This window comes from Ranitomeya imitator, chromosome 2 (assembly GCF_032444005.1).
Source record: "Ranitomeya imitator isolate aRanImi1 chromosome 2, aRanImi1.pri, whole genome shotgun sequence".
Taxonomy (NCBI): Eukaryota; Metazoa; Chordata; class Amphibia; order Anura; family Dendrobatidae; genus Ranitomeya; species Ranitomeya imitator.
The window spans coordinates 248,700,987-248,725,228 of record NC_091283.1 but is presented as its reverse complement, the minus strand read 5'-3'; the positions used below and the strand labels follow the sequence as shown (position 1 = coordinate 248,725,228).

Sequence of the window (24,242 nt, the reverse complement as noted above, 5' to 3'; positions counted from 1 at the left end):
GTTTTCTGACCAGGTTGTGGAGTGATTTCGCAATGACCGCAGACAGGACAGGTACTGCAGCATCAATTCAAAGTGACGGGAGACAACATTTGTCCAGTATGGTTACTAACTATTTTTCCTCCCCTATCGATGTTCTCCCTCACCCGTCATTCCCATTTGATTACTGGGCATCCAAAATAGACAGCTTGCCTGAATTGTCCGAATATGCATTGCAGGAGCTCGCTTGCCCAGCAGCTAGTGTGCTATCAGAAAGAGTATTCAGTGCTGCAGGTTCAATACTGACCGAAAAAAGGACTCGTCTGGCTACCCAAAATGTTGATGATCTAACCTTCGTTAAAATGAACCACAACTGGATTTCGAATTATTTTGCCCCACCTTTCCCGGCTGACACCTAGCTTTCCTGTAAAAAGGTCTTTCTTTTGGACTGGTCTTACTGATTGTTCCAATCTCTTAATTTGCAGCTGCTGTATGTCCAGCATACAACATGTTTACACCTCCCTAAATGGGCTGACTCCCCCCCACGGGGCCGTGGTCTCGCCACTTGGCGCAAGCACCCGTGAGAGTGCCGTTTGGCTGAAGAGGTGGGTGTTCCCACTTTTGGTCGACTGCACTGGCACTGGGTCCCTCATAGTACAATGAAGTGTCTCTGGCGGTGGTGGCGCGCACCCAACGTCAGACACACCGTTGTAACATGAGGGGCCCTGGGCCAGTACCGCCGGGCAGGAGAGAGTGCCCCCCACCCCCCAGCTCAAACTGTGCTCTACCACTTGCAAAATTATCTGTCACTGCTCCACCGCTGTTTAGTCTATGCGGTGAAATGCTTCAATGCCTGGCACTGACAATACCAATTTGTTGACATGTATGATGCTACTTAACCCCTTCCCGACCTTTGACGCCACGTAGGCGTCATGAAAGTCGGTGCCAATCCGACCCATGACGCCTATGTGGCTTCATGGAAAGATCGCGTCCCTGCAGATCGGGTGAAAGGGTAACTCCCATTTCACCCGATCTGCAGGGACAGGGGGAGTGGTAGTTCACCCCCCCGTGGCTACGATCGCTCTGATTGGCAGTTTCACTTTCAACAGCCAATCAGAGCGATTTGTAATATTTGACCTATTAAAACTGGTGAAATATTACAATCCAGCCATGGCCGATACTGCAATATCATCGGCCATGGCTGGAAACACTAATGTGCCCCCACCCCACCGATCGCCCCCCCCAGTCCTCCGATCAGTCCTATGCACCGCTCCGTCCTGTGCTCTGCTCCCCCCGTGCTCTTGTCCGCTCCCCCGTGCTCCAATCCAACCCCCCTGCACTCTGATCCACTCCCCCATGCTCCGATCCACCTCCCCGTGCTCCGATCCACCCCCCCGCACTCCGATCCACCCCTCCCCGTGCTCCGATCCCCCCCCCCCGTGCTCCCCCCTTACCCCATCATACTTACCGATCCTCCCGGGGTCCGTCCGTCTTCTCCATGGGCGCCGCCATCTTCCAAAATGGCGGGCGCATACGCAGTGCGCCCGCCGAATCTGCCGGCCAGCAGATTCGTTCCAAAGTGCATTTTGATCACTGAGATATAACCTATCACAGTGATCAAAATAAAAAAAATAGTAAATGACCCCCCCCCCCCCTTTGTCACCCCCATAGGTAGGGACAATAAAAAAAATAAAGGATTTTTTTTTTCCCCTAAGGTTAGAATAGGGCTAGGGTTAGGGTTTCGGTATGTGCACACGTATTCTGGTCCTCTGCGGATTTTTTCCACTGCGGATTTCATAAATCCGCAGTGCTAAACCGCTGCGGATTTATGGCGGATTTACCGTGGTTTTTCTGCGCATTTAACTGCAGTTTTACAACTGCGATTTTCTATTGGAGCAGTTGTAAAACCGCTGCGGAATCCGCAGAAAGAAGCGACATGCTGTGGAATGTAAACTGCTGCGTTTCTGTGCAGTTTTTCTGCAGCATGTGTACAGGGATTTTTGTTTCCCATAGGTTTACATTGAACTGTAAACTCATGGGAAACTGCTGCGGATCCGCAGCATTTTCCGCAGCGTGTGCACATACCTTTAGAATTAGGCTATGTGCACACGGTGCGGATTTGGCTGCGGATCCTGCAGCGGATTGGCCGCTGCGGATTCGCAGCAGTGTTCCATCAGGTTTACAGTACCATGTAAACCTATGGAAAACCAAATCCGCTGTGCCCATGGTGCGGAAAATACAGCGCGGAAACGCTGCGTTGTATTTTCCGCAGCATGTCAATTCTTTGTGTGGATTTCGCAGCGTTTTACACCTGTTCCTCAATAGGAATCCGCAGGTGAAATCCGCACAAAAGACACTGGAAATCCGCGGTAAATCTGCAGGTAAAACGCAATGCCTTTTACCCGCGGATTTTTCAAAAATGGTGCTGAAAAATCTCACACGAATCCGCAACGTGGGCACATAGCTTTAGGGTTAGGGTTGGAATTAGGGTTGTGATTAGGGTTATGGCTACTGTTGGGACTAGGGTTAGGGGTGTGGGGGGGTTAGTGTTGGAGGTAGAATTGAGGGGTTTCCACTGTTTAGGCACACCAGGGGTCTCTAAACGCAACATGGCGCCACCATTGATTCCAGCCAATCTTGTATTCAAAAAGTCAAATGGTGCTCCCTCACTTCCGAGCCCCGATGTGCACCCAAACAGTGGTTTACCCCCACATATGGGGTACCAGCATACTCAGGACAAACTGCGCAACAATTACTGGGGTCCAATTTCTCCTGTTACCCTTGTGAAAATAAAAAAATGCTTGCTAAAACATCATTTTTGAGGAAAGAAAAATGATTTTTTATTTTCACGGCTCTGCGTTGTAAACGTCTGTGAAGCACTTGGGGGTTCAAAGTGCTCACCACATGTCTAGATAAGTTCCTTGGGGGGGTCTAGTTTCTAAAATGGGGTCACTTGTGGGGGGGTTTCTACTGTTTAGGCACACCAGGGGCTCTGCAAACGCAGCGTGACGCCCACAGAGCATTCCATCAAAGTCTGCATTTCAAAACGTCACTACTTCACTTCCGAGCCCCGACATGTGCCCAAACAGTGGTTTACCCCCACATATGGGGTATCAGTGTACTCAGGAGAAACTGGACAACAACTTTTGGGGTCAAATTTCTCCTGTTACCCTTGGGAAAATAAAAAATTGCAGGCTAAAAGATCATTTTTGAGAAAATAATTTTTTAAAATTTTCATGGCTCTGCGTTATAAACTTCTGTGAAGCACTTGGGGGTTCAAAGTCCTCACCACACATCTAGATTAGTTCCTTTGGGGTCTAGTTTCCAAAATGGGGTCATTTGTGGGGGATCTCCAATGTTTATGCACACAGGGGCTCTCCAAACGTGACATGGTGTCCACTAATGATTGGAGCTAATTTTCCATTTAAAAAGCCAAATGGCGTGCCTTCCCTTCCGAGCCCTGCCGTGCGCCCAAACAGTGGTTTACCCCCACATATGGGGTATCAGCGTACTCAGGACAAACTGGACAACAACATTTGGGGTCCAATTTCTCCTATTACCCTTGGCAAAATAGGAAATTCCAGGCTAAAAAATCATTTTTGAGGAAAGAAAAATTATTTTTTATTTTCATGGCTCTGCGTTATAAACTTCTGTGAAGCACCTGGGGGTTTAAAGTGCTCAATATGCATCTAGATAAGTTCCTTGGGGGGTGTAGTTTCCAAAATGGGGTCACTTGTGGGGGAGTAACAATGTTTAGGTACACAGGGTCTCTCCAAACGCGACATGGTGTCCGCTAACGATGGAGATAATTTTTCATTCAAAAAGTCAAATGGCGCGCCTTCCCTTCCGAGCCTTACCATGTGCCCAAACAGTGGTTTACCCCCATATGTGAGATATCGGTGTACTCAGGAGAAATTGCCCAACAAATTTTAGGATCCATTTTATCCTGTTGCCCATGTGAAAATGAAAAAATTGAGGCTAAAAGAATTTTTTTGTGAAAAAAAAGTACTTTTTCATTTTTACGGATCAATTTGTGAAGCACCTGGGGATTCAAAGTGCTCACTAGGCATCTAGATAAGTTCCTTGGGGCGTCTAGTTTCCAAAATGGGGTCACTTGTGGGGGAGCTCCAATTTTTAGGCACACGGGGGCTCTCCAAACGTGACATGGTGTCCGCTAAAGAGTGGAACCAATTTTTATTCAAAAAGTCAAATGGCGCTCCTTCCCTTCCAAGCCCTGCCGTACGCCCAAACAGTGGTTTACCCCCACATATGAGGTATCGGCGTACTCAGGACAAATTGGACAACAACTTTCGTGGTTCAGTTGCTCCTTTTACCATTGGGAAAATAAAAAAATTGTTGGTAAAAGATAATTTTTGTGACTAAAAAGTTAAATGTTCATGTTTTCCTTCCATGTTGCATCTGCTGCTGTGAAGCACCTGAAGGGTTAATAAACTTCTTGAATGTGGTTTTGAGCACCTTGAGGGGTGCATTTTTTAGAATGGTGTCACTTTTGGGTATTTTCAGACATATAGACCCCTCAAACTGACTTCAAATGTGAGGTGGTCCCTAAAAAAAATTGTTTTGTAAATTTCGTTGTAAAAATGAGAAATCGCTGGTCAAATTTTAACCCTTATAATTTCCTAGCAAAAAAAAATTTTGTTTCCAAAATTGTGCTGATGTAAAGTATACATGTGGGAAATGTTATTTATTAACTATTTTGTGTCACATAACTCTCTGGTTTAACAGAATGAAAATTCAAAATGTGAAAATTGCGAAATTTTCAAACTTTTTGCCAAATTTCCGTTTTTATCACAAATAAACGCAGAATTTATTGACCTAAATTTACCACTAACATGAAGCCCAATATGTCACGAAAAAACATTCTCAGAACCGCTAGGATCCGTTGAAGCGTTCCTGAGTTATTACCTCATAAAGGGACACTGGTCAGAATTGCAAAAAACGGCCAGGGCATTAAGGTCAAAATAGGCTGGGTCATGAAGGGGTTAAAATATTCAGTGTCCCTGTCTTACATTTACACCAGTAAATACTTTGCACCAAATAACAATGTCTGAAAGTCAGCAGAGGAGCCCACCCCTGTACCTAAGTATGCCACCCTTTTTTTTGTTTTGTTTTTTTGCGAGACATTAACATCTAGGTATTATTTAGGAGTACTAACTGTGTCAGACAATCCTTCCAATTGTCCTCCGCTGACCACACCAATGTTGCCTGTGTACCCCTGGAACCTATTTAAAAGTGCATAGAGCCTACTTTTTTATTTTAGGCCTACTAAGTCTGTCTGCGGTCCCTCCTTCCAATTGTCCTCCGCTGACCACACCAATGCTGCCTGTGTACCCCTGGAACCTAATTAAAAGTGCATAGAGCCTACTTTTTTTAGGCCTACTATGTCTGTCTGCGGTCCCTCCTTCCAATTGTCCTCCGCTGACCACACCAATGCTGCCTGTGTACCCCTGGAACCTAATTAAAAGTGCATAGAGCCTACTTTTTTTAGGCCTACTATGTCTGTCTGCGGTCCCTCCTTCCAATTGTCCTCCGCTGACCACACCAATGCTGCCTGTGTACCCCTGGAACCTATTTAAAAGTGCATAGAGCCTACTTTTTTATTTTAGGCCTACTAAGTCTGTCTGCGGTCCCTCCTTCCAATTGTCCTCCGCTGACCACACCAATGCTGCCTGTGTACCCCTGGAACCTAATTAAAAGTGCATAGAGCCTACTTTTTTTAGGCCTACTATGTCTGTCTGCGGTCCCTCCTTCCAATTGTCCTCCGCTGACCACACCAATGCTGACCGTGTACCATGTAACCTTTTTTAAACCTGCAAGCCAACTTTGTGGTGTAAGGCCTACTAGCAGTGTCTGTCTGCGCCACTCAATACAGCTGTCCTCTTAAAAAAAAACTGAGCTGCAATTGTCAGGTTTTCAGCCTATCGGAATTTTAAAACTGCAGTGGGGCTACTTGTTTGGTTGGGGCCTACTAACAGTGTCTGCTGCTCCAAGGTGTTCTCCAGGTTGCCTTTCCTGAGCTTCGATCTTCAGGCTCTCGTTAAATAGTTTTTAAATGGAACAACTGCAGTGGGGCTACTAGTTTGGTTGGGGCCTACTAACAGTGTCTGTCGCTCCAAGGTGTTCTCCTGGTTGCCTTTCCTGAGCTTCTATCTTCAGGCTCTCGTTAAATAGTTTTCAAACTAACAACTGCATTGGGGCTACTAGTTTGGTTGGGGCCTACGAACAGTGTCTGCCGCTCCAAGGTGTTCTCCTGGTTGCCTTTCCTGAGCTTCTATCTTCAGGCTCTAGTTAAATTGTTTTTAATATAACACTGCATTTGGCCTACTAGTTTTGTTGGCCCTACTAACTGTGTCTGCTGCTCCTTGCTGTTCTCCACTGAACAAACCAGTGCCGCCTGTTTACTTCTGTTACCGATTTTGAACTGCATTTAGCCTACTTAGTGATTTGGGCCTACTCACTGTGTCAGCCTCTCATTACAGTTGTCCTCCACTGAACAAAGCAATGCCGCCTGGTTAGTCCTGTTACCAATTTTGAACTGCATTTAGCCCACTTTATTATTTGGGCCTATATCTGTGTTTCCTCCTCATCCTGCCCATTGCCCAGCCAGTGCTAGATGAGTCTGCTGGTACACTGACCCAGACCGCTACATTCCCCTTGCACGCTACACAGCCTGAATGTGACCCTGCTGCAAGTCAGGTTCCCCTTCCCGCATACTATACCACCTTACACGGGGATAAAGAGGAAGGTGCAGATGAAAGTGCAGGTTCCTTGATCAGGTGGGGGGGGGCATACTCATTGGCGACATCACTGGCACAGGGTCCCTCATAGTACGCAAAAGTGTCGCAGCCGGTGGGAGGCGCCCCCGCCGTGCAAACACACCGCCGTACTTTGAGGGGCCCTGTGCCAGTGCCAATGCGAATGAGTGCCCCCCTCCTGCTTGCTCAGGATCACAGCACTTGCAAAGTTGAAATACTTACTTCTCCCTGCTCCACTGCCGTGACATGGTTCACGTTTCCTGGGTCCACTAAATACGTGAACCAGCCCTACCCCCCACAACTGTAGCCAAATGACCCCCAATTTCCAATGCCTAACTATTATTGTAAGGTAAATTAAGATTGACAAGCTTCAGTAACAAGAATGGATGTTTTTGCCATTAAAATGGGCACTGTAGGTGTTTTCCTGGCCTCCACTCATTGCCGACTATGCTCCCCCATTGACTTGCATTGGGTTTCGTGTTTCGGTCGATCCCCGACTTTTCGCGATAATCGGCCGATTTCACTCGAGTCGACTTTTGAGATAGTCGGGTTTCGAGAAACCCGACTCGACCCTAAAAAAGTAAAAGTCGCTCAACCCTAGTCGCGTGTAATGAATATCTCCTGCAGTATTGCTAATGCTGATTCCAGGGTCGGTAAATGAGACGAGAATTAGCGTTATGGAAGATGAGTCTATGAGGAATGTATTCAGCTGCAGACTCCGACGAAGAATCTGCTTGTTGTCTGTGGCCTAAATATATAGGATTTATTAGTAGATGGAAAGAAGGAAACTAAATACTGTAAAATAATAAATCTCATCATATGTTTCCTTTATTATCTCCAGTAATTGTATTATTACAGGATTCTTATGATGTTACATCGGCTCATCTTCTCATTCAGGTCTCTACAATATCGGATCCTCTCAGTGAAGATCTTCTACAAAAGAACATTTTCCTGATTTACCCATCAAAGATGGATATGGACAGAAACAAGATGGCGGAGAGGATATTACACCTCACCCTAGAGATCCTCTTCCGGCTTACTGGAGAGGTGAGAGATTCTGATGACGTCACATTACATCATTCTTATCTATGGGAATAACAGATGGACAGAACTGGAGAGGTGAGGACTCTGGAAGTGTCTATAGTGAGATTTATTAATGTGTCTCTCCATTACCAGGATTACACAGTGGTGAAGAAGACCTCTAGTGATCGCTGTCAGGACCCTATGTCTGAGGGATGGGGAAGACCCCTGAGCCCAATCACGGTGCCTCCACCTCACCCCCTGATCCATGAGGACATCAATGACCAGAAGATCCTAGAACTCATCTACAAGATGATTGAGCTGCTGACTAGAGAGGTGACAGTGCTGGGAATGCTGGGACATTATACAGTAACGCTTTGAAGGGATCGGGGGGGATGACGGTATCATTGTATGTGTCAGGTTCCTATAAGGTGTCAGGATGTCGCTGTCTATTTCTCCATGGAGGAGTGGGAGTATTTAGAAGGACACAGAGAACTCTACAAGAACGTCATAATGGAGGTTCCCCAGCCCCTCACATCTCCAGGTAATAAACAGGACTAAATACACACGGCCTATAATTATCTGTATGTAAAGAATGAATTCACTCCCTGTATGTATTTCCTCCAGATCTATCCAGTAAGAGGACAACACCAGAGAGATGTCCCTGTCCTCTTCTTCCACAGGACTGTAACCAAGAAGATCCCAATGCTCATCAGGATCATCAGGTAGATGGAGAGAAGGTGTCAGGAGATCTCCCCTATGATGTGTAGATGCAGCTATACCCCCCACACAGTAAAGTTCCCCAGTACCATCATCCCTTCACACACAGTATAATCTTCTCACAGTACCGCCATACTACCAGACACAGTATAAAGTTCCTACAGTACCTCCCTCCCACCACACACAGTATAATGTTCTCATGGTACCGCCATACCCCCACACACAGTATAAAGGTCTCACAGTACCATCATCCCACCACACAGTATTTTGTTCCCACAGACACAGGATAATGTTTCCACAGGACTGGCATCCCCCTCACACACAGTATAATGTCCCCACAGTACTGCCATCCCCCACTTTTTAATGTTCCCACAGCACTGCCCCCTACATGCACAATATGGTACCATCCACCTCACCGACTACCTCCGACCACTGACAATAAATACTCACTTAGCCTCATTCTTGGTGCAAATACTAATGAACCCAGGATCTATGAGATATTTCCCATACGATAGTTGAATAGGCAGGAGTGTATAATCCAAAACGGTAGCCCACTCGGTTGCTATGATGCCTATGAATTGACAGGGCTCAGTGGGGTGTGGTATTGGTCACCCTCTCCTTCCCATCATCACAATTTCAGCGATATCCACTAGCGGTCAAGTGGGAAGAGAGATGCTACGTGCCAGAATTGGTGCATCTTAGAGATGTGCCTTTTCGGGGTGGCTGAGAGCTGATTTTTTTTTTAGCCTGGGGCCACCGTATCAATGGTCCTTCCTAGGCTATTAATATCAACCCGGAACTGTCTGCATAACCTTTGCTGGTTATTAATTATAGGGGGACCCCACATCAATTTTTGGGGAGGTCCCCCATTTTAATAGCCACTAAAGGCTAAGTATACAGTTGTGAGCTGATATTACTAGCCATGGAAGCTCCATGGGTATTACCCCCTTCCTAGGCTATAAAGAAACTTCTGCATGTGAATCAGACCTGAGGTCTAACGTGATAGAAGATTACAGTGCGGGGAAGACGGGAAACCCTCATGTAGACGGCTGGTGGTGATGGAGTCAGTGACCGACTCTGGCCAAATATGTCTCTAGAGCCGTAGTAGAAGATGAAGATGTCGTCCTCATCATGAAGTAGTTATTTCTCATGTCGCGTGTAATGAATATCTCCTGCAGTATTGCTAATGCCAATTCCAGGGTCGGTAAATGAGACTAGAATTAGCGTTATGGAAGATGAGTCTATGAGGAACGTATTCAGGTGCCGACTCCGGGGAAGAAACTGCTTGTTGTCTGTGGCCTAAATATATAGGATTTATTAGTAGATGTAAAGAAGGAAACTAAATACTGTAAAATAATAAATCTCCTCATATGTTTTCCTTATTATCTCCAGTAATTGTATTATTACAGGATTCTTATGATGTTACATCGGCTCATCTTCTCATTCAGGTCTCTACAATATCGGATCCTCTCAGTGAAGATCTTCTACAAAAGAGAATTTTCCTGATTTACCCATCAAAGATGGATATGGGCAGAGACAAGATGGCGGAGAGGATGTTACACCTCACCCTAGAGATCCTCTCCCGGCTTACTGGAGAGGTGAGAGATTCTGATGACGTCACATTACATCATTCTTATCTATGGGAATAACAGATGGACAGAACTGGAGAGGTGAGGACTCTGGAAATGTCTGTAGTGAGATTTATTAATGTGTCTCTCCATTACCAGGATTACACAGTGGTGAAGAAGACCTCTAGTAATCGCTGTCAGGACCCTGTGTCTGAGGGATGGGGAAGACCCCTGAGCCCAATCGCGGGGCCTCCACCTCACCCCCTGATACATGAGGACATCAATGACCAGAAGATCCTAGAACTCGCCTACAAGATGATTGAGCTGCTGACTGGAAAGGTGACACTGCTGGGAATGCTGGGACATTATACAGTAACACTATGAAGGGATCGGGGGATGACGGTATCATTGTATGTGTCAGGTTCCTATAAGGTGTCAGGATGTCACTGTCTATTTCTCCATGGAGGAGTGGGAGTATTTAGAAGGACACAGAGATCTGTACAAGAACGTCATAATGGAGGTTCCCCAACCCCTCACATCTCCAGGTAATAGACAGGACTAAATACACACGGCCTATAATTATATGTATGTAAAGAATGAATTCACTCCCTGTATGTGTTTCCTCCAGATCTATCCAGTAAGAGGACAACACCAGAGAGATGTCCCCTTCCTCTTCTTCCACAGGACTGTAACCAAGAAGATCCCAATGCTCCTCAGGATCATCAGGTAGATGGAGAGAAGGTGTCAGGAGATCTCCCCTATGATGTGTAGACGCCGGTGAAGGTCTTGTGCTCAGTCTTGTTTTATCCACCAGTATTATGTGTTTTATACTTGTGTAATGAGAACAGTGGAGATGGCAGGATTAGAGCTGATCATAGATGTGACTTCTCTATCTGTCGGTGACTTTTACAATATTTGTTTCAGGGTGAAGATCTGACTCATATTAATACTACAGAGACATATGTGAGGGGGGGTGAGTGGTGTAAAGAGGAGATTCCCACATATAACTACCCAGGTGAGTAGTGACCACTAAATGCAGAGAAGTCACAGATTCTTCTCATCACCGGCTGTGGCTGCTTTATCGGTGGTGTAGTCCGGCCGTATTACCATTTTGCCTCTAGACCACAACATTCTCCTCCACCCAAAACTGTTCTAATGACTTTGGTCATTGAAAGCCCTTTTCTATAGAACTTACAACCTGGTAGATCCACCTACCCCCTGGGTTTAGGAGACGCTGTTACCTGCCCAGATCTGTGAACTATAAAGGCAAATGACCGCGTACGTAGAATGTGCTGACAAGATAGAAATATATTATGATGAGAAAACGGAGGGTAATGATGCTGTTGGCTTCCAAAATCCCTGATATGGGAAGAAGGAAAAAATCAGGGCTTTGAAAAGCGCTGCCAAGTGCTGAGCCAGAAAGTTGGCTATCAAAACAAATGAACGTAAAAAAAAACAACTTTTATTCGGACTCCCATGACAGCACACGAGAGAGGGGATCCGCCCTTATAGCCTATAGAAGTTCTACAGGAGTCCAGGCCGGCCGGACCGATTCTGGTGGCGAGGGGGTCTCCCACCTCTGCCGGTGCGGGTACCTGAGGTAGTCACGGTGGCCCGGGCAGGGCGGCACGGCGGTGACTAGGCAGCGAGGAGCGGTCGCCAGGGGGTGTCCGTTCTCCGGAGCCAGCATATGGTAAGTCGCCCTTCCCGTGTGCTGTGGGTCTCTCTGTGCGGAGGGGGGGGCGGCAGCATCTAGGGGGCGCCGATCGGAATATAGCTGGCCGGCCTCGGCGTTCCCGAATCGCTGCAGCGCTGACAGGAAGCGCTGTAAGCTGTGGTGACGTCGGGGGGCGGAGCCGGCGACGACTTCCGGGTTGATGAGCTCCTGCGCATGCGCAGGGGCTCCAAGATGGCGGCGCCCACCGGAGATCATGCCGCAATCCCTCCTGAGCGTCGGTTGATCCCCCACAGCTGCGGGAGGGCGGGAAAATTAAACCAGCAAGCTGTGCAAGGTGCGCTGACCGAAGGAGGGGCTTTATAAGGCGGCTCCAGCAGCGTGTTCCCGGGTTCTGGCTCCATTTTACTAAAGATGGAATCGGATCAGGTTCAGCAGGTTGTGCTGTTGGAACAAGCATCCCAGAAACCCAAGGAGAAGGAACATGAAAGAGGAGCGATGGTTCGGGCCGCAGAGGTCTGGAGGGTCAGCCAAAAAGGATCCCCCTCGTGCTTCGGTATTTCTGGGTGTGAGCAGCCACTGGTAAGTGATCTTCGAGAAAGTTCACTTAGGGACTAGTCTTCCCTCATATGTTTTATGCAGGGAAGGAAAAACGTCAGTAAGGCGAAGCATAGGGAATGTGCCATCTGCGGGGTTCCCTTGCCTGACTCACACCCTAAAAAACTATGTGACCCCTGTATCCAGCAGATGGTGAGGTTCTGGAAGGAGGGGAGGGGGTATAGCATGTAGATCTTACACTCTAGTCTACCTTACTTATCCCCTTAGGTAGCCGAAGAATCCTCCTCTATTACGGCCAGTCTCAAAGAGATGATTAGAATGGAGGTTAAGGAGTCCTTTAAAAACCTTTCACAGTCAGGAGGTTCTAGGCAGAGAACTGAGTGGGCATCTGATTCATCTGTGGAAAAGGACAAGACTGAAGAATCGGACTATTCAGCAGCATCATCCTCCTCTTCGGAAGAAGACGCTGCTCGGTTTTGCCTACCCCTAGAAAGAATAGACAAATTGGTAAAGGCGGTCAGAGGCACAATGGGTATATCGGAACCCAAGCCTCAACTATCTAAAGAACAAATGATGTTCAGTGGATTGGAGCAGAAAAAGCGCAGAGTGTTTCCTTTAAATGAGAAAATACAGGATCTTATTAATAGGGAGTGGAGAAAACCGGAAAGAAAAGGCTCCTTACCACCTGCGCAAAAACGTCGGTACCCTTTTGATGACCCAGCAGTAGGTAACTGGGAGAAAGCACCAAAGCTGGATGCATCAATTGCCAAGGTAGCAAAACGATCTCCTCTCCCATTTGAGGATATGGGAACGCTTAAAGACCCCCTGGATAGGAAAGTGGATACCTTCCTAAAGGGGACCTGGGAAATGGCAGCTGGCTCCTTAAGACCTGCGGTAGCTTCAACCTGCACGGCAAGGTCAATGATGGTCTGACTGGACCTGTTAGAGACCCAATTAAAACAAGGGGCCTCTAGAGATTCCATACTCGCAGCATTACCTGTAATCCAGGAGGGGGCGGCTTTTTTATCGGACGCCTCAATTGACTCCGTAAAGTTGGCAGCTAGAGCAGCAGGACTTTCTAATGCTGCAAGGAGAGCCCTATGGCTGAAATGCTGGCCGGGGGATATGCAGGCAAAAGCAAAGCTCTGCGCTATTCCTTGTAAAGGCGAGTATTTATTTGGGCCTACCCTGGATGAACTCCTGGAGAAAGCAGGGGATGATAAGAAAAAGTTTCCCAACCTTTTCAATCCATACCGTCGTCCCTTCAACAAAAGAAGGTTCAACCGGGGAGGAAAGCGCACCTTCTCACCGGGGAGAGATCGTCCCAGATGGGAGGATAGGCGAAAACGAGGTACAGGTCTCATGTTTCGCCGTAACCAGACGGAAAATAAAAAACAAGACCAATGACTGGCAATTCCAGTGGGAGGGAGACTATTGCAATTCTCGGCAGAGTGGTCGAAAATTACAAACAGCGTTTGGATAAAAGACACTGTTTCCCATGGTCTCAAGTTGGAATTTGTTCATATTCCACAGGACAAATTTAGATTAACACCCTGGCGCTCATCTCCCACTGAACAATTCGCCCTAGAAGAGGAAGTGAGGACTCTTTGCTCCAAAAATGTTTTGGTAGAAGTGCCGTATTCTCAGGCAGGGAAAGGGTTTTACTCTCCCCTGTTCCTAATCCAGAAGCCTGATAAATCTTACAGGACCATTATAAATCTTAAGGGTCTCAATAAGTTTTTGGTGAAACATACTTTCAAAATGGAGTCCATCAATTCGGCAATAAAAATGCTTTTCAACAACTGTTTCATGGTAGTAGTGGATTTGAAAGATGCCTACTATCATGTACCCATTCATGCTGATTTCCAACGATACCTGAGGGTAGCGATACTAATGGGGGGTAGGATTCAACATTTTCAATTCAGAGCGCTCCCTTTTGGGATCACCTCGGCACCTAGGGTGTTTACTAAAATAATTGCGGAAGTCATGGCGCATTTAAGAGAGTCAAATGTCCTTATAATCCCCTACTTAGACGATTTCCTCATTGTAGGTAACTCGGTAGATCATTGTCTGTCACAATGGGAGGTTGCTAAAACCAAACTAGAACGGTTGGGTTGGATCATAAACTTTGAAAAATCGAAATTACAGCCCCTAAATGTTCAAAAATTCCTGGGATTAATGTTGAATTCAGTGACACAGCAGTGTCTCCTCCCTATAGAGAAAATAGACCAAATTCAGAGTTTTGTATTAAGAGCAATCAATACACCTTCCATGACACTTAGGCAAGCAATGTCTCTACTTGGGTCACTCACATCTTGCATTCCAGCAGTTAAGTGGGCTCAGTTCCACACCAGGTCCCTACAAAAAGAAGTCCTGTTCCATGACAGAGCCTTAGGAGGCGCATTGAATGGGAAATTAACGTTGAGGCCGAAAACATTGAATTCCCTTAGGTGGTGGCTAGATAAACGGAATTTATCAGCAGGGGTTCCCTGGATGGTAGATGTCACCCACGTGATAACCACAGATGCCAGCTCTTCGGGGTGGGGAGCCTATATGGGGGACATGGTGGTCCAGGGACAGTGGGAACCCTTCACAACATTCTCATCAAACCAAAGAGAGTTGTTGGCGGTTGAATTGGCTGTTAAAAAATTCCTCGTATATCTGCAGGGCCAGCACGTCAGAATTCTGTCAGACAACAGAGTGGCGGTCGCTTACATAAACCGGCAAGGGGGAACTCGTTCCGAAACTTTAATGCAGATCACGGATCGGTTGTTCCAGGTGGCAGAGCTCAATTTTCTATCTTTGACAGCTCTTCACATCAAAGGAAAAGAAAATGTGGCAGCAGATTTCCTCAGCCGAAATGTGTTAAAACAGGGAGAGTGGTCTCTCAACGAGGACATTTTCAATCTTATTGTCCGCAGATGGGGTCAACCAGTGGTGGGTCTATTCGCCACCAGAAACAACAGAAAAGTAAAACTTTTTTGCTCCCTAAATCCCAGGGAGAATCCCCTGGCGGTGGACGCGTTTCTGATAAAATGGGATTTTCCACTGGCCTATGCTTTCCCACCACTGAACCTGATACCTCTAGTGGTGAGGAAAATCAGGGAGGATCGAGCGAAAGTCATCCTTATCGCCCCCTTTTGGCCCAGAAGAACCTGGTTTGCCTGGCTCAAGACAATGTCCGTAGCGGTCCCCTGGGTACTGCCAGAGATCCCGAACTTGCTTTCTCAGGGACCGATCTCCCATCCACAAGTGGCGGCGCTCCATTTGACGGCGTGGAGTTTGAACGGTCACTATTAGTGGGGAAAGGCTTCTCTCCAAACTTAGTAGAGACACTCCTAAAGAGTAGAAAGCAAATAACTACGAGAATCTACTCTAGGACTTGGAGAAAGTTCTTGACTTGTTCAAAGTTTAATATCCAAGACGGGGTGCCAATACAACAAATCCTAGAGTTCCTACAGAAGGGGTTCGAGTTAAAACTCTCTCCTTGTACCCTTAGAGTACAGGTCTCAGCTTTAGGTGTCCTGTTTTCCTGTAATATAGCTAATAACTACTGGATAGCGAGGTTTATGAAGGCAGTTAGTAGATCTACACCAGTGCATAAAGACAGAACAGTTCCATGGGATTTAAATTTAGTTCTGTCCTCTCTAACTAAACCCCCCTTTGAACCTCTGCAGGAGGCCTCGATCAAAATGTTGACACTTAAGACAGCCTTCCTGATTGCCATAACCTCAGCTCGCAGGATAGGGGATATACAGGCACTTTCCAGAGCTCCTCCATACACTGGAATCTTGTCAGACAGAGTAGTCCTTAGACCAGACCCAGCATATCTACCAAAGGTGGCGACACGTTTCCATAGATCACAGGAGATAGTTTTGCCGTCCTTTATTCCTAATCCCTCTAATCCTAAAGAGCAGGAGCTTCATACGTTAGACGTCAGGAGATCTCTTCTTCAGTATATTTCAGCTACTGATAATTGGAAGAAAGATGGGGCACTGCTTCTTTCCTTCCAAGGTCCAAGGAAAGGGTTTAGAGTATCAAAATATTTACTGGCTAAATGGATTAGGGAAACTATCTCTCTAGCTTATACAGCAGGTGGGGGGCCAGCTCCGCAGAATCTAAAGGCACATTCCACCCGGGCCATGGCGTCATCCTGGGCGGAAAGATCTGGAGTGTCAGTGGAGCAGATATGTAAGGCGGCCACATGGTCATCCCCTTCCACTTTCTTTAAACACTATCGGTTGGATTTGGGGTCCTCCTCTGATCTCTCCTTCGGGTTAAGGGTGCTACAATCTATAGTCCCTCCCTAAGGTAGCTTACATCTCTGTAAATCTCTCGTGTGCTGTCATGGGAGTCCGAATAAAGCATTAAGCTACTTACTGGTAGCGGCCTTTTTTCGGAGGCCCGTGACAGCACCCTTAGTTCCCTCCCTATTCACGTGGGGGTAACACTTCCTGATATGTATATAGCGTAATATGTAAATCTCACTTATGATGTCTTGTTACAATAATGGGTTATTTTGTTTCAAAATGTATATAATGTATATTTGTGGACCACTAACCGCGGTAGTCCTCTCAGTCTCTGAAATACAACTGATGCATGGGGAGAGGTGCCGCCCTTTTGTATCTGTAGGTTTCCTGTTCCTTAAGGGCGGATCCCCTCTCTCGTGTGCTGTCATGGGCCTCCGAAAAATGCCGCTACCAGTAAGTAGCTTAATGCTTTCATTTTATTATTCTACTCATTTCCGATGTGAACCAGCTCCTTCCTCAGGCTTATACAAATGATACGTTGTGGATGTTTTATATCCTCCAGAACAGCGTCACTGATCCAGTTGCTTAATTCATTAATTAAACCGCGCCTATGCTGTAGTTTTTTGTATAGAATCCTTTCTTCGTATACAAAACTATACAAATAGATGTAAAATGCATATTGGATGCACAATAAAATACATGTAAAGAAAAATATACGTACATGAAAAATCCTCCGGTTTAAGTGTGGATAGTGTAAAAATCCAATAGGATTCTCTATTCACAAGTCTTTGGGACCGATTAGACACACATTCTGATATGAGTCTTAACCCCTTAACACTCGCCGATGCGCCTTTTAACGGCAGTTAAGGGTACTTAAACCACAGCGCCATTAATTAACGGCGATGTGGAAAAAGTGAATAGCGCCCCCCCCAGAATCGGATTTTCTCTGGGGTCTCGGTTGCCGAGGGTAGCCCAGACCCCAGAGAACATGATTCGGGGGGGGGGTTTTACCGACCCCCAGGTTGCGACCGCCAGTAATTAACCGTTTACCGGCGGCCGCAAAAAAACCCCAAAAACCCGCGATTTCCCATTTAATTTCTCTGTCCTCCGATGTGATCGCACCTCAGAGGACAGAGAAATGGGGTCCCCGATAGCCCCCCGATACTCACCCGTCTCCCCAATGCTCCTCGTGGTTCCCGATGGGCCCCGCCATCTTTTTCCGGGGGAAAAATGGCGGGCGCCTGCGCAGTGCGCCGGCTGGCACCCTGCAGATCTTTGGGGTCTCGGTTGCAAGGGGTAGCCGAGACCCCAAAGAACATGATCGGGGTCGGTTTTTACTGACCCCTGTTTTGTGATCGCCGGTAATTAACGGTTTACCGGTGAACGCAAGAAAAAAAAGCTGCGTGTCATTCTCGTCCTCTGATGTGATCGCACATCAGAGGACAGAGAAATAGGGGGATTCGGGGACCCTGTTATACTTACCGGTGTCCCTGGGTCCTCCTGCGTCCCCTCCTGGCTGCCAGCTTCTTCCTTAGGGAAGAAAATGGGCGCAGTGCGCCCGCCATGATGTGCCGGCCGGTAGAGGAAGATTCTTCCTCTTGTTTTATTTTGGTCACTGTGAGATCCTCTCACAGGGATCAAAATAAAAAAAAAATGGTAAATAACCCCCCCCCCCTTTATCACCCCCTTAGTTAGGGAAAAATGATAAAATAAAAAAAAAGTATGTATTTCTATTTATCAATTCTATTTATCAATTAGGGCTAGGGTTAGGGTTGGGGCTAAAGTTAGGGTTGGTGCTAAGGTTAGTGTTAGGGCTAGGGTTTGGGCTAAAGTTAGGGTTGGGGCTAAACTTAGGGTTAGGGTTGGGATTAGGGTTTGGATTAGGGTTGGTACTAGGGTTAAGGTTGGCATTAGGGTTACGTTTGGGATTAGGGTTAGGTTTGGGATTAGGGTTAAGGTTGGGGTTAGGTTTGAGGTTAGGCTTGAGATTATGATTAAGGGTGTGTTGGGCTTAGAGATTTGATTAGGGTTAGGGTTGGGATTAGGGTTAGGGGTGTCTTGGGGTTAGGGTTTTGATTAGGGTTATGGATTGGGTTGGGATTAGCATTAGGGGTGTGTTGGGGTTAGGGTTGAAGTTAGAATTGGGGGGTTTCCACTGTTTAGGTACATCAGGGGGTCTCCAAACGCGACAGCCAATTTTGCGTTCAAAAAGTCAATTGGTTCTCCCTCCCTTCTGAGCTCTGCCATACGCCCAAACAGTGGTTTACCTCCCATATGGGGTATCAGCGTACTCAGGACTGATTGGACAACAACTTTTGGGGTCCAGTTTCTCCTGTTACCCTTGTGAAAATAAAAAATTGGGGGCTAAAAAATCATTTTTGTGGGAAAAAAAATGATTTTTTATTTTCATGGCTCTGCGTCAAACTTCTGTGAAGCACTTGGGCGTTCAAAATGCTCACCACATCTAGATAAGTTCCTTGGGGGGGTCTAGTTTCCAAAATAGGGTCACTTGTGGGGGTTTCTACTGTTTAGGTACATCAGGGGCTCTGAAAATGCAACATGACACCCGCAGACCATTCCATCAAAGTGCATTTTAAAACGTCACTACTTCCCTTCCGAGCCCTGACGTGTATCCAAACAGTGGTTTACACCCACATATGAGGTGTCAGCGTACTAAGGACAAATTGGACAACAAATTTTGGGGTCCAATTTCTCCAGTTATCCTTGGGAAAATAAAAAATTGGGGGATAAAGAAATCATTTTTGTGGAAAAAAAATTATATATATTTTACTCTGCATTATAAACTTCTGTGAAGCACTTGGGCGTTCAAAGTACTCACCACACATCTAGATAGGTTCCTTGGGCCAGGGCTGGCCACTGGAATTTTCGGGGCCCCATACTGGCAAAATTTTCGGGGCCCCCTTGAAACTCCGCCCAGGCTCCACCCCAGCCCCGCCTCCACCCCTCGAACTGTCCACAGTACCTCCACTCTCTCTCGGAAAAACTCCACTTCTCATCTATCGCACCTTAACAGTTCCCATCACCATATCACACATATAGCCGGCAGCTTTTGATTTGGCCAAAAGATTTTTTAAGCCACCACCATAACACGGTAGACACTTTTGGCTGGGCCCTACTCTGCTGTAACCTATTAAATATTTGTTAAAATATGCAATACAATTTATGTATATTTTTATTTATTTTTCAATTTTTAAAATGACCAATAATATCACATACAAAGAATAAATACCACAGCACTATGACCAGATGACATATTACCACCACAGTGATCGAATAATATCACATACAAGGAGCAAATACCACAACACCATGACCAGACCACATATTACCACCACAAAGTGACCCAATAGCACATACAAGGAAAAAATTCCACTACACCATGTCAAGACCACATATTACCGCCACAGTGATCGAATAACATCACATACAAGGAACAAATACCACCGCACCTTGTCCAGACCACATATTACTACCAGTGACCGAATAATATTACATACAAGGAACAAATACCACCGCACCATGTCCAGACCACATATTACTACCAGTGACCGAATAATATTACATACAAGGAACAAATACTACCGCACCATATCCTGACCACATATTACAACCAGTGCCCGAATAATATCACATACAAGGAACAAATACCACAGCATCGTGACCAGACCACATATTACCACCAGTAACCGAATAATATCTTATACAAAGAACAAATACTACAACACCATGATCAGACACCATATTACCACCACAGTGATCGAATAATATCAAATACAGGGAACAAATACCACCTCACCATGACCAGACCACATATTACCACCACAAAGTGACCAAATAGCACATACAAGGGACAAATACCGCAACACCATGTCAAGACCACATATTACCGCCACAGTGATCGAATAATATCACATACAAAGAACAAATACCGCTACACCATGACCAGACCGCATATTACCACCACATAGTGACTGAATAATACAATACTGATCAGTAATAAAAAAAAAAAAAAAAAAAAAAAAGCACCATACTATCACCATCAGTGCCATTATACACAGGAGATCTGTACTTAGTATGCAGTGTCTGTGTAGAGGTTATACAGTGATCACTGGTGACATTATACACAGGAGCTCTGTATATAATTTATAGGTAATCCAGTGATCACCAGTGACATTATATACAGGAGCTCTGTATATAGTATACAGTGTATAGTGTCAGTGTATAGGTTACACACTGACTCACTAGTGACGTCTGTAGGTGAAGTCCTTCATCTGACATCCCGCACAGACCGCCATCACTTCTTCCAACCAGAACTTGTCTCTGCAGGAAATAACACAGTTATCTCGAGCTCCGCTTGCAGAACACATTACTTAATTTTTCCCAACTTCGACATTACACCACATGAAGAAGGCGACATAGTGTCACGCTACACAGTAAAAGGACCGCCCCCCCATTTAAAACAGTGTCCTCAAAAAATTAAATACATCACTGCAGTAATAATATCCCGTAATTCGCCCCTATGGTAATAATAATATCCCCCCATCCTGGCCCAGTGTATATCATTCCTGGCTTCAACCATATGTTCTCCCATCCTGCCCTCATGAGTATCCATTCTTCCCCATGTGACCTCCCCATCCTGCCCCATCTGTCTCCATCGTATGTATCTTGTCTCATGATCCAATCCTGCCCCCATGTCTTTCATTATGCCCCGTATCTCCATTTTTGCCCCACCTGTCTCCAGTCCTGCTCCCAGTGTGTCCAGCATTCTGCTCCCAGTGTGTCCAGTATTCTGCTCCCAGTGTATCCAGCATTCTGCCCCCAGTGTGTCCAGCATTCTGCTCCCAGTGTGTCCGGCATTCTGCCCCCAGTGTGTCCAGCATTCTGCCCCCAGTGTGTCCAGTCCTGCCCCCAGTGCTCCAGCATTCTGCTCCCAGTGTGTCCAGCATTCTGCCCCCAGTGTCTCCCGTCCTGCCCCCAGTGTGTCCAGCATTCTGCTCCCAGTGTGTCCAGCATTCTGCTCCCAGTGTGTCCAGCATTCTGCTCCCAGTGTGTCCAGCATTCTGCTCCCAGTGTGTCCAGCATTCTGCCCCCAGTGTGTCCAGTCCTGCCTCCAGTGCTCCAGCATTCTGCCCCAGTGTCTCCAGTCCTGCCCCCAGTGTGTCCAGCATTCTGCCCCCAGTGTGTCCAGCATTCTGCCCCCAGTGTGTCCAGCATTCTGCCCCCAGTGTGTCCAGCATTCTGCTCCCAGTGTGTCCAGCATTCTACCCCCAGTGTGTCCAGCATTCTGCCCCCAGTGTGTCCAGCATTCTGCCCCCAGTGTGTCCAGCATTCTGCCCCCAGTGTGTCCAGCATTCTGCCCCCAGTGTGTCCAGCATTCTGCCCCCAGTGTGTCCAGCATTCTGCCCCCAGTGTGTCCAGCATTCTGCCCCCAGTGTGTCCAGCATTCTGCCCCCAGTGTGTCCATTCTGCCCCCAGTGTGTCCAGCATTCTGCCCCCAGTGCTCCAGCATTCTACCCCCAGTGTGTCCATGTACTGCCCCAGTGTGTCCAGCATTCAGCCCCCAGTGCTCCAGCATTCTACCCCCAGTGCTTCATCATTCAGCCCCCAGCGTGTCCAGCATTCTGCCCCCAGTGCTCCAGCATTCTACCCCCAGTGTGTCCATGTACTGCCCCAGTGTGTCCAGCATTCAGCCCCCAGTGCTCCAGCATTCTACCCCCAGTGCTCCATCATTCAGCCCCCAGCGTGTCCATCATTCAGCCCCCAGTGTGTCCATCATTCAGCCCCCAGTGTATCTAGCATTCAGCCCTGGGCCCCCCCGGATCGCTGCTCTCAATAATAATAACAATAAAAAAAAGTTCTTACCTGGTCACGCTCCTGCGGCGAAGGCGAAGCTCCCTCCACTCAGCTGAAGCTCGCACTTGCCGGCAACTGACACTGACGTCAGACGCCGGCAACGTGCGCGCTGCAGCTGACATCAGCTGCCAGCCTCCGATTGGCTGGCGGCTGTTAACTATTGACGTTCGGGCGCGGACCCGCATGTCATTAGTGTTGCCACAGCGCCGCTAAGGGCCCGGTTTAGCTTGCCAGTAGGGGCCCTGTGAGCAGATGAGACGGGACTCGATGCGGGCCCCCTCTGCCCACCGGGCCCAATACGCTAGTCAGGGCAGTGATGCCCTGATGGCGGCCCTGCCTTGGGGGGGTTCTAGTTTCCAAAATGGGGTCACTTGTGGGGGATTTCTACTGTTTAGGTGCATCAGGGCCTCTGCAAACGCAATGTGACACCCGCAGACCATTCCATCAAAGTCTGCATTTTGCACTTGCCCAAACAGTGGTCCCCCCACATATGAGGTATCAGCATACTCAGGATAAATTGCACAATAAATTTTGGGGTCCAATTTCTCCTGTTACCCTTGAGAAAATAAAAAATTGTGAGCTAAAAAATCATTTTTAAGGAAAAAAAAGGATTTTTTATTTTCACGGCTCTACGTTATAAATTTCTGTGAAGCACTTGGGCGTTAAAAGCTCTCACAACACATCTAGATAAGTTCCTTAATGGGTTTAGTTTCCAAAATGGTGTCACTTGTGGGGGGTTTCTACTGTTAAGGCACATCACGGGCTCTGCAAATGCAACATGGTGTCCGATCTCAATTACAGCCAATTCTGCATTGAAAAAGTCAAACGGAGCTCCTTCTCTTCCGAGCTCTGCCATGCGCCCAAACTGTGGTTCACCCCCGCATATGGAGTATTGGCGTACTCAGGAGAAATTGCACAACAACTTTTGGGGTCTAATTTCTCCTGTTACCCTTGTGAAAATAAAAATTTGGGGGTGAAAAAAATCATTTTTGTAGAAAAAATGTGATTTTTTTTTTTATTTTTACGGCTCTACGTTATAAACTTCTGTGAAGCACCTGGGGGTTTAAAGTGCTCACCACACATCTAGATTAGTTCCTTTAAGGGTCTAGTTTCCAAAATGGTGTCACTTGGTTCCACTGTTTAGGCACATCAGGGGCTCTCCAAACGTGACATGGTGTCCGATCTCAATTCCAGCCAATTCTGCATTGAAAAAGTCAAACGGCGCTCCTTCTCTTCCAAGCTCTGCCATGCGCCCAAACAGTGGTTTACCCCCACATATGGGGTATCGGCGTATTTAGGAGAAATTGCACAACAAATTTTGTGGTTCATTTTCTCTTTTTACCCTTGTGAAAATTTAAAAAAATGGTTCTGAAGTAAAATGTATGCAAAAAAAAGTTAAATGTTCATTTTTTCCTTCCACATTGTTTCAGTTGCTGTGAAGCACGTCAAGGGTTAATAAACTTCTTGAATGTGGTTTTGAGCACCTTGAGGGGTGTAGTTTTTAGAATGGTGTCAAGTTTGGGTATTTTCTGTCACGTACACCCCTCAAAGTGACTTTAAATGTGATGTGGTCCCTAAAAAAAATGGTTTTGTAAATTTTGTTGTAAAAATGAGAAATCGCTGGTCAACTTTTAACCCTTTTAACTTCCTAACAAAAAAAAAATTGTTTCCAAAATTGTGCTGATGTAAAGTAGACATGTGGGAAAGGTTATTTATTAACTATTTTGTGTGACATACAGTACAGACCAAAAGTTTGGACACACCTTCTCATTTAAAGATTTTTCTGTATTTTCATGACTATGAAAATTGTAAATTCACACTGAAG

The 24,242-nt window shown here is 46.5% G+C and overlaps 1 protein-coding gene across 1 annotated transcript in view; it reads left to right on the top strand.

Annotated features, from left to right (window-relative positions):
* LOC138662914 (zinc finger protein 182-like) overlaps positions 1–24,242 on the top strand; it is a 41,880-nt gene that overhangs the window by 5,348 nt on the left and 12,290 nt on the right. The window contains exons 2-10 of the mRNA XM_069748915.1: positions 7,650–7,799; positions 7,929–8,108; positions 8,193–8,316; positions 8,400–8,497; positions 9,941–10,090; positions 10,220–10,399; positions 10,482–10,605; positions 10,689–10,786; positions 10,985–11,075. Coding sequence (XP_069605016.1) covers positions 7,650–7,799; positions 7,929–8,108; positions 8,193–8,316; positions 8,400–8,497; positions 9,941–10,090; positions 10,220–10,399; positions 10,482–10,605; positions 10,689–10,786; positions 10,985–11,075 — 1,195 coding nt within the window. The remainder of the gene's footprint in view (positions 1–7,649; positions 7,800–7,928; positions 8,109–8,192; positions 8,317–8,399; positions 8,498–9,940; positions 10,091–10,219; positions 10,400–10,481; positions 10,606–10,688; positions 10,787–10,984; positions 11,076–24,242) is intronic.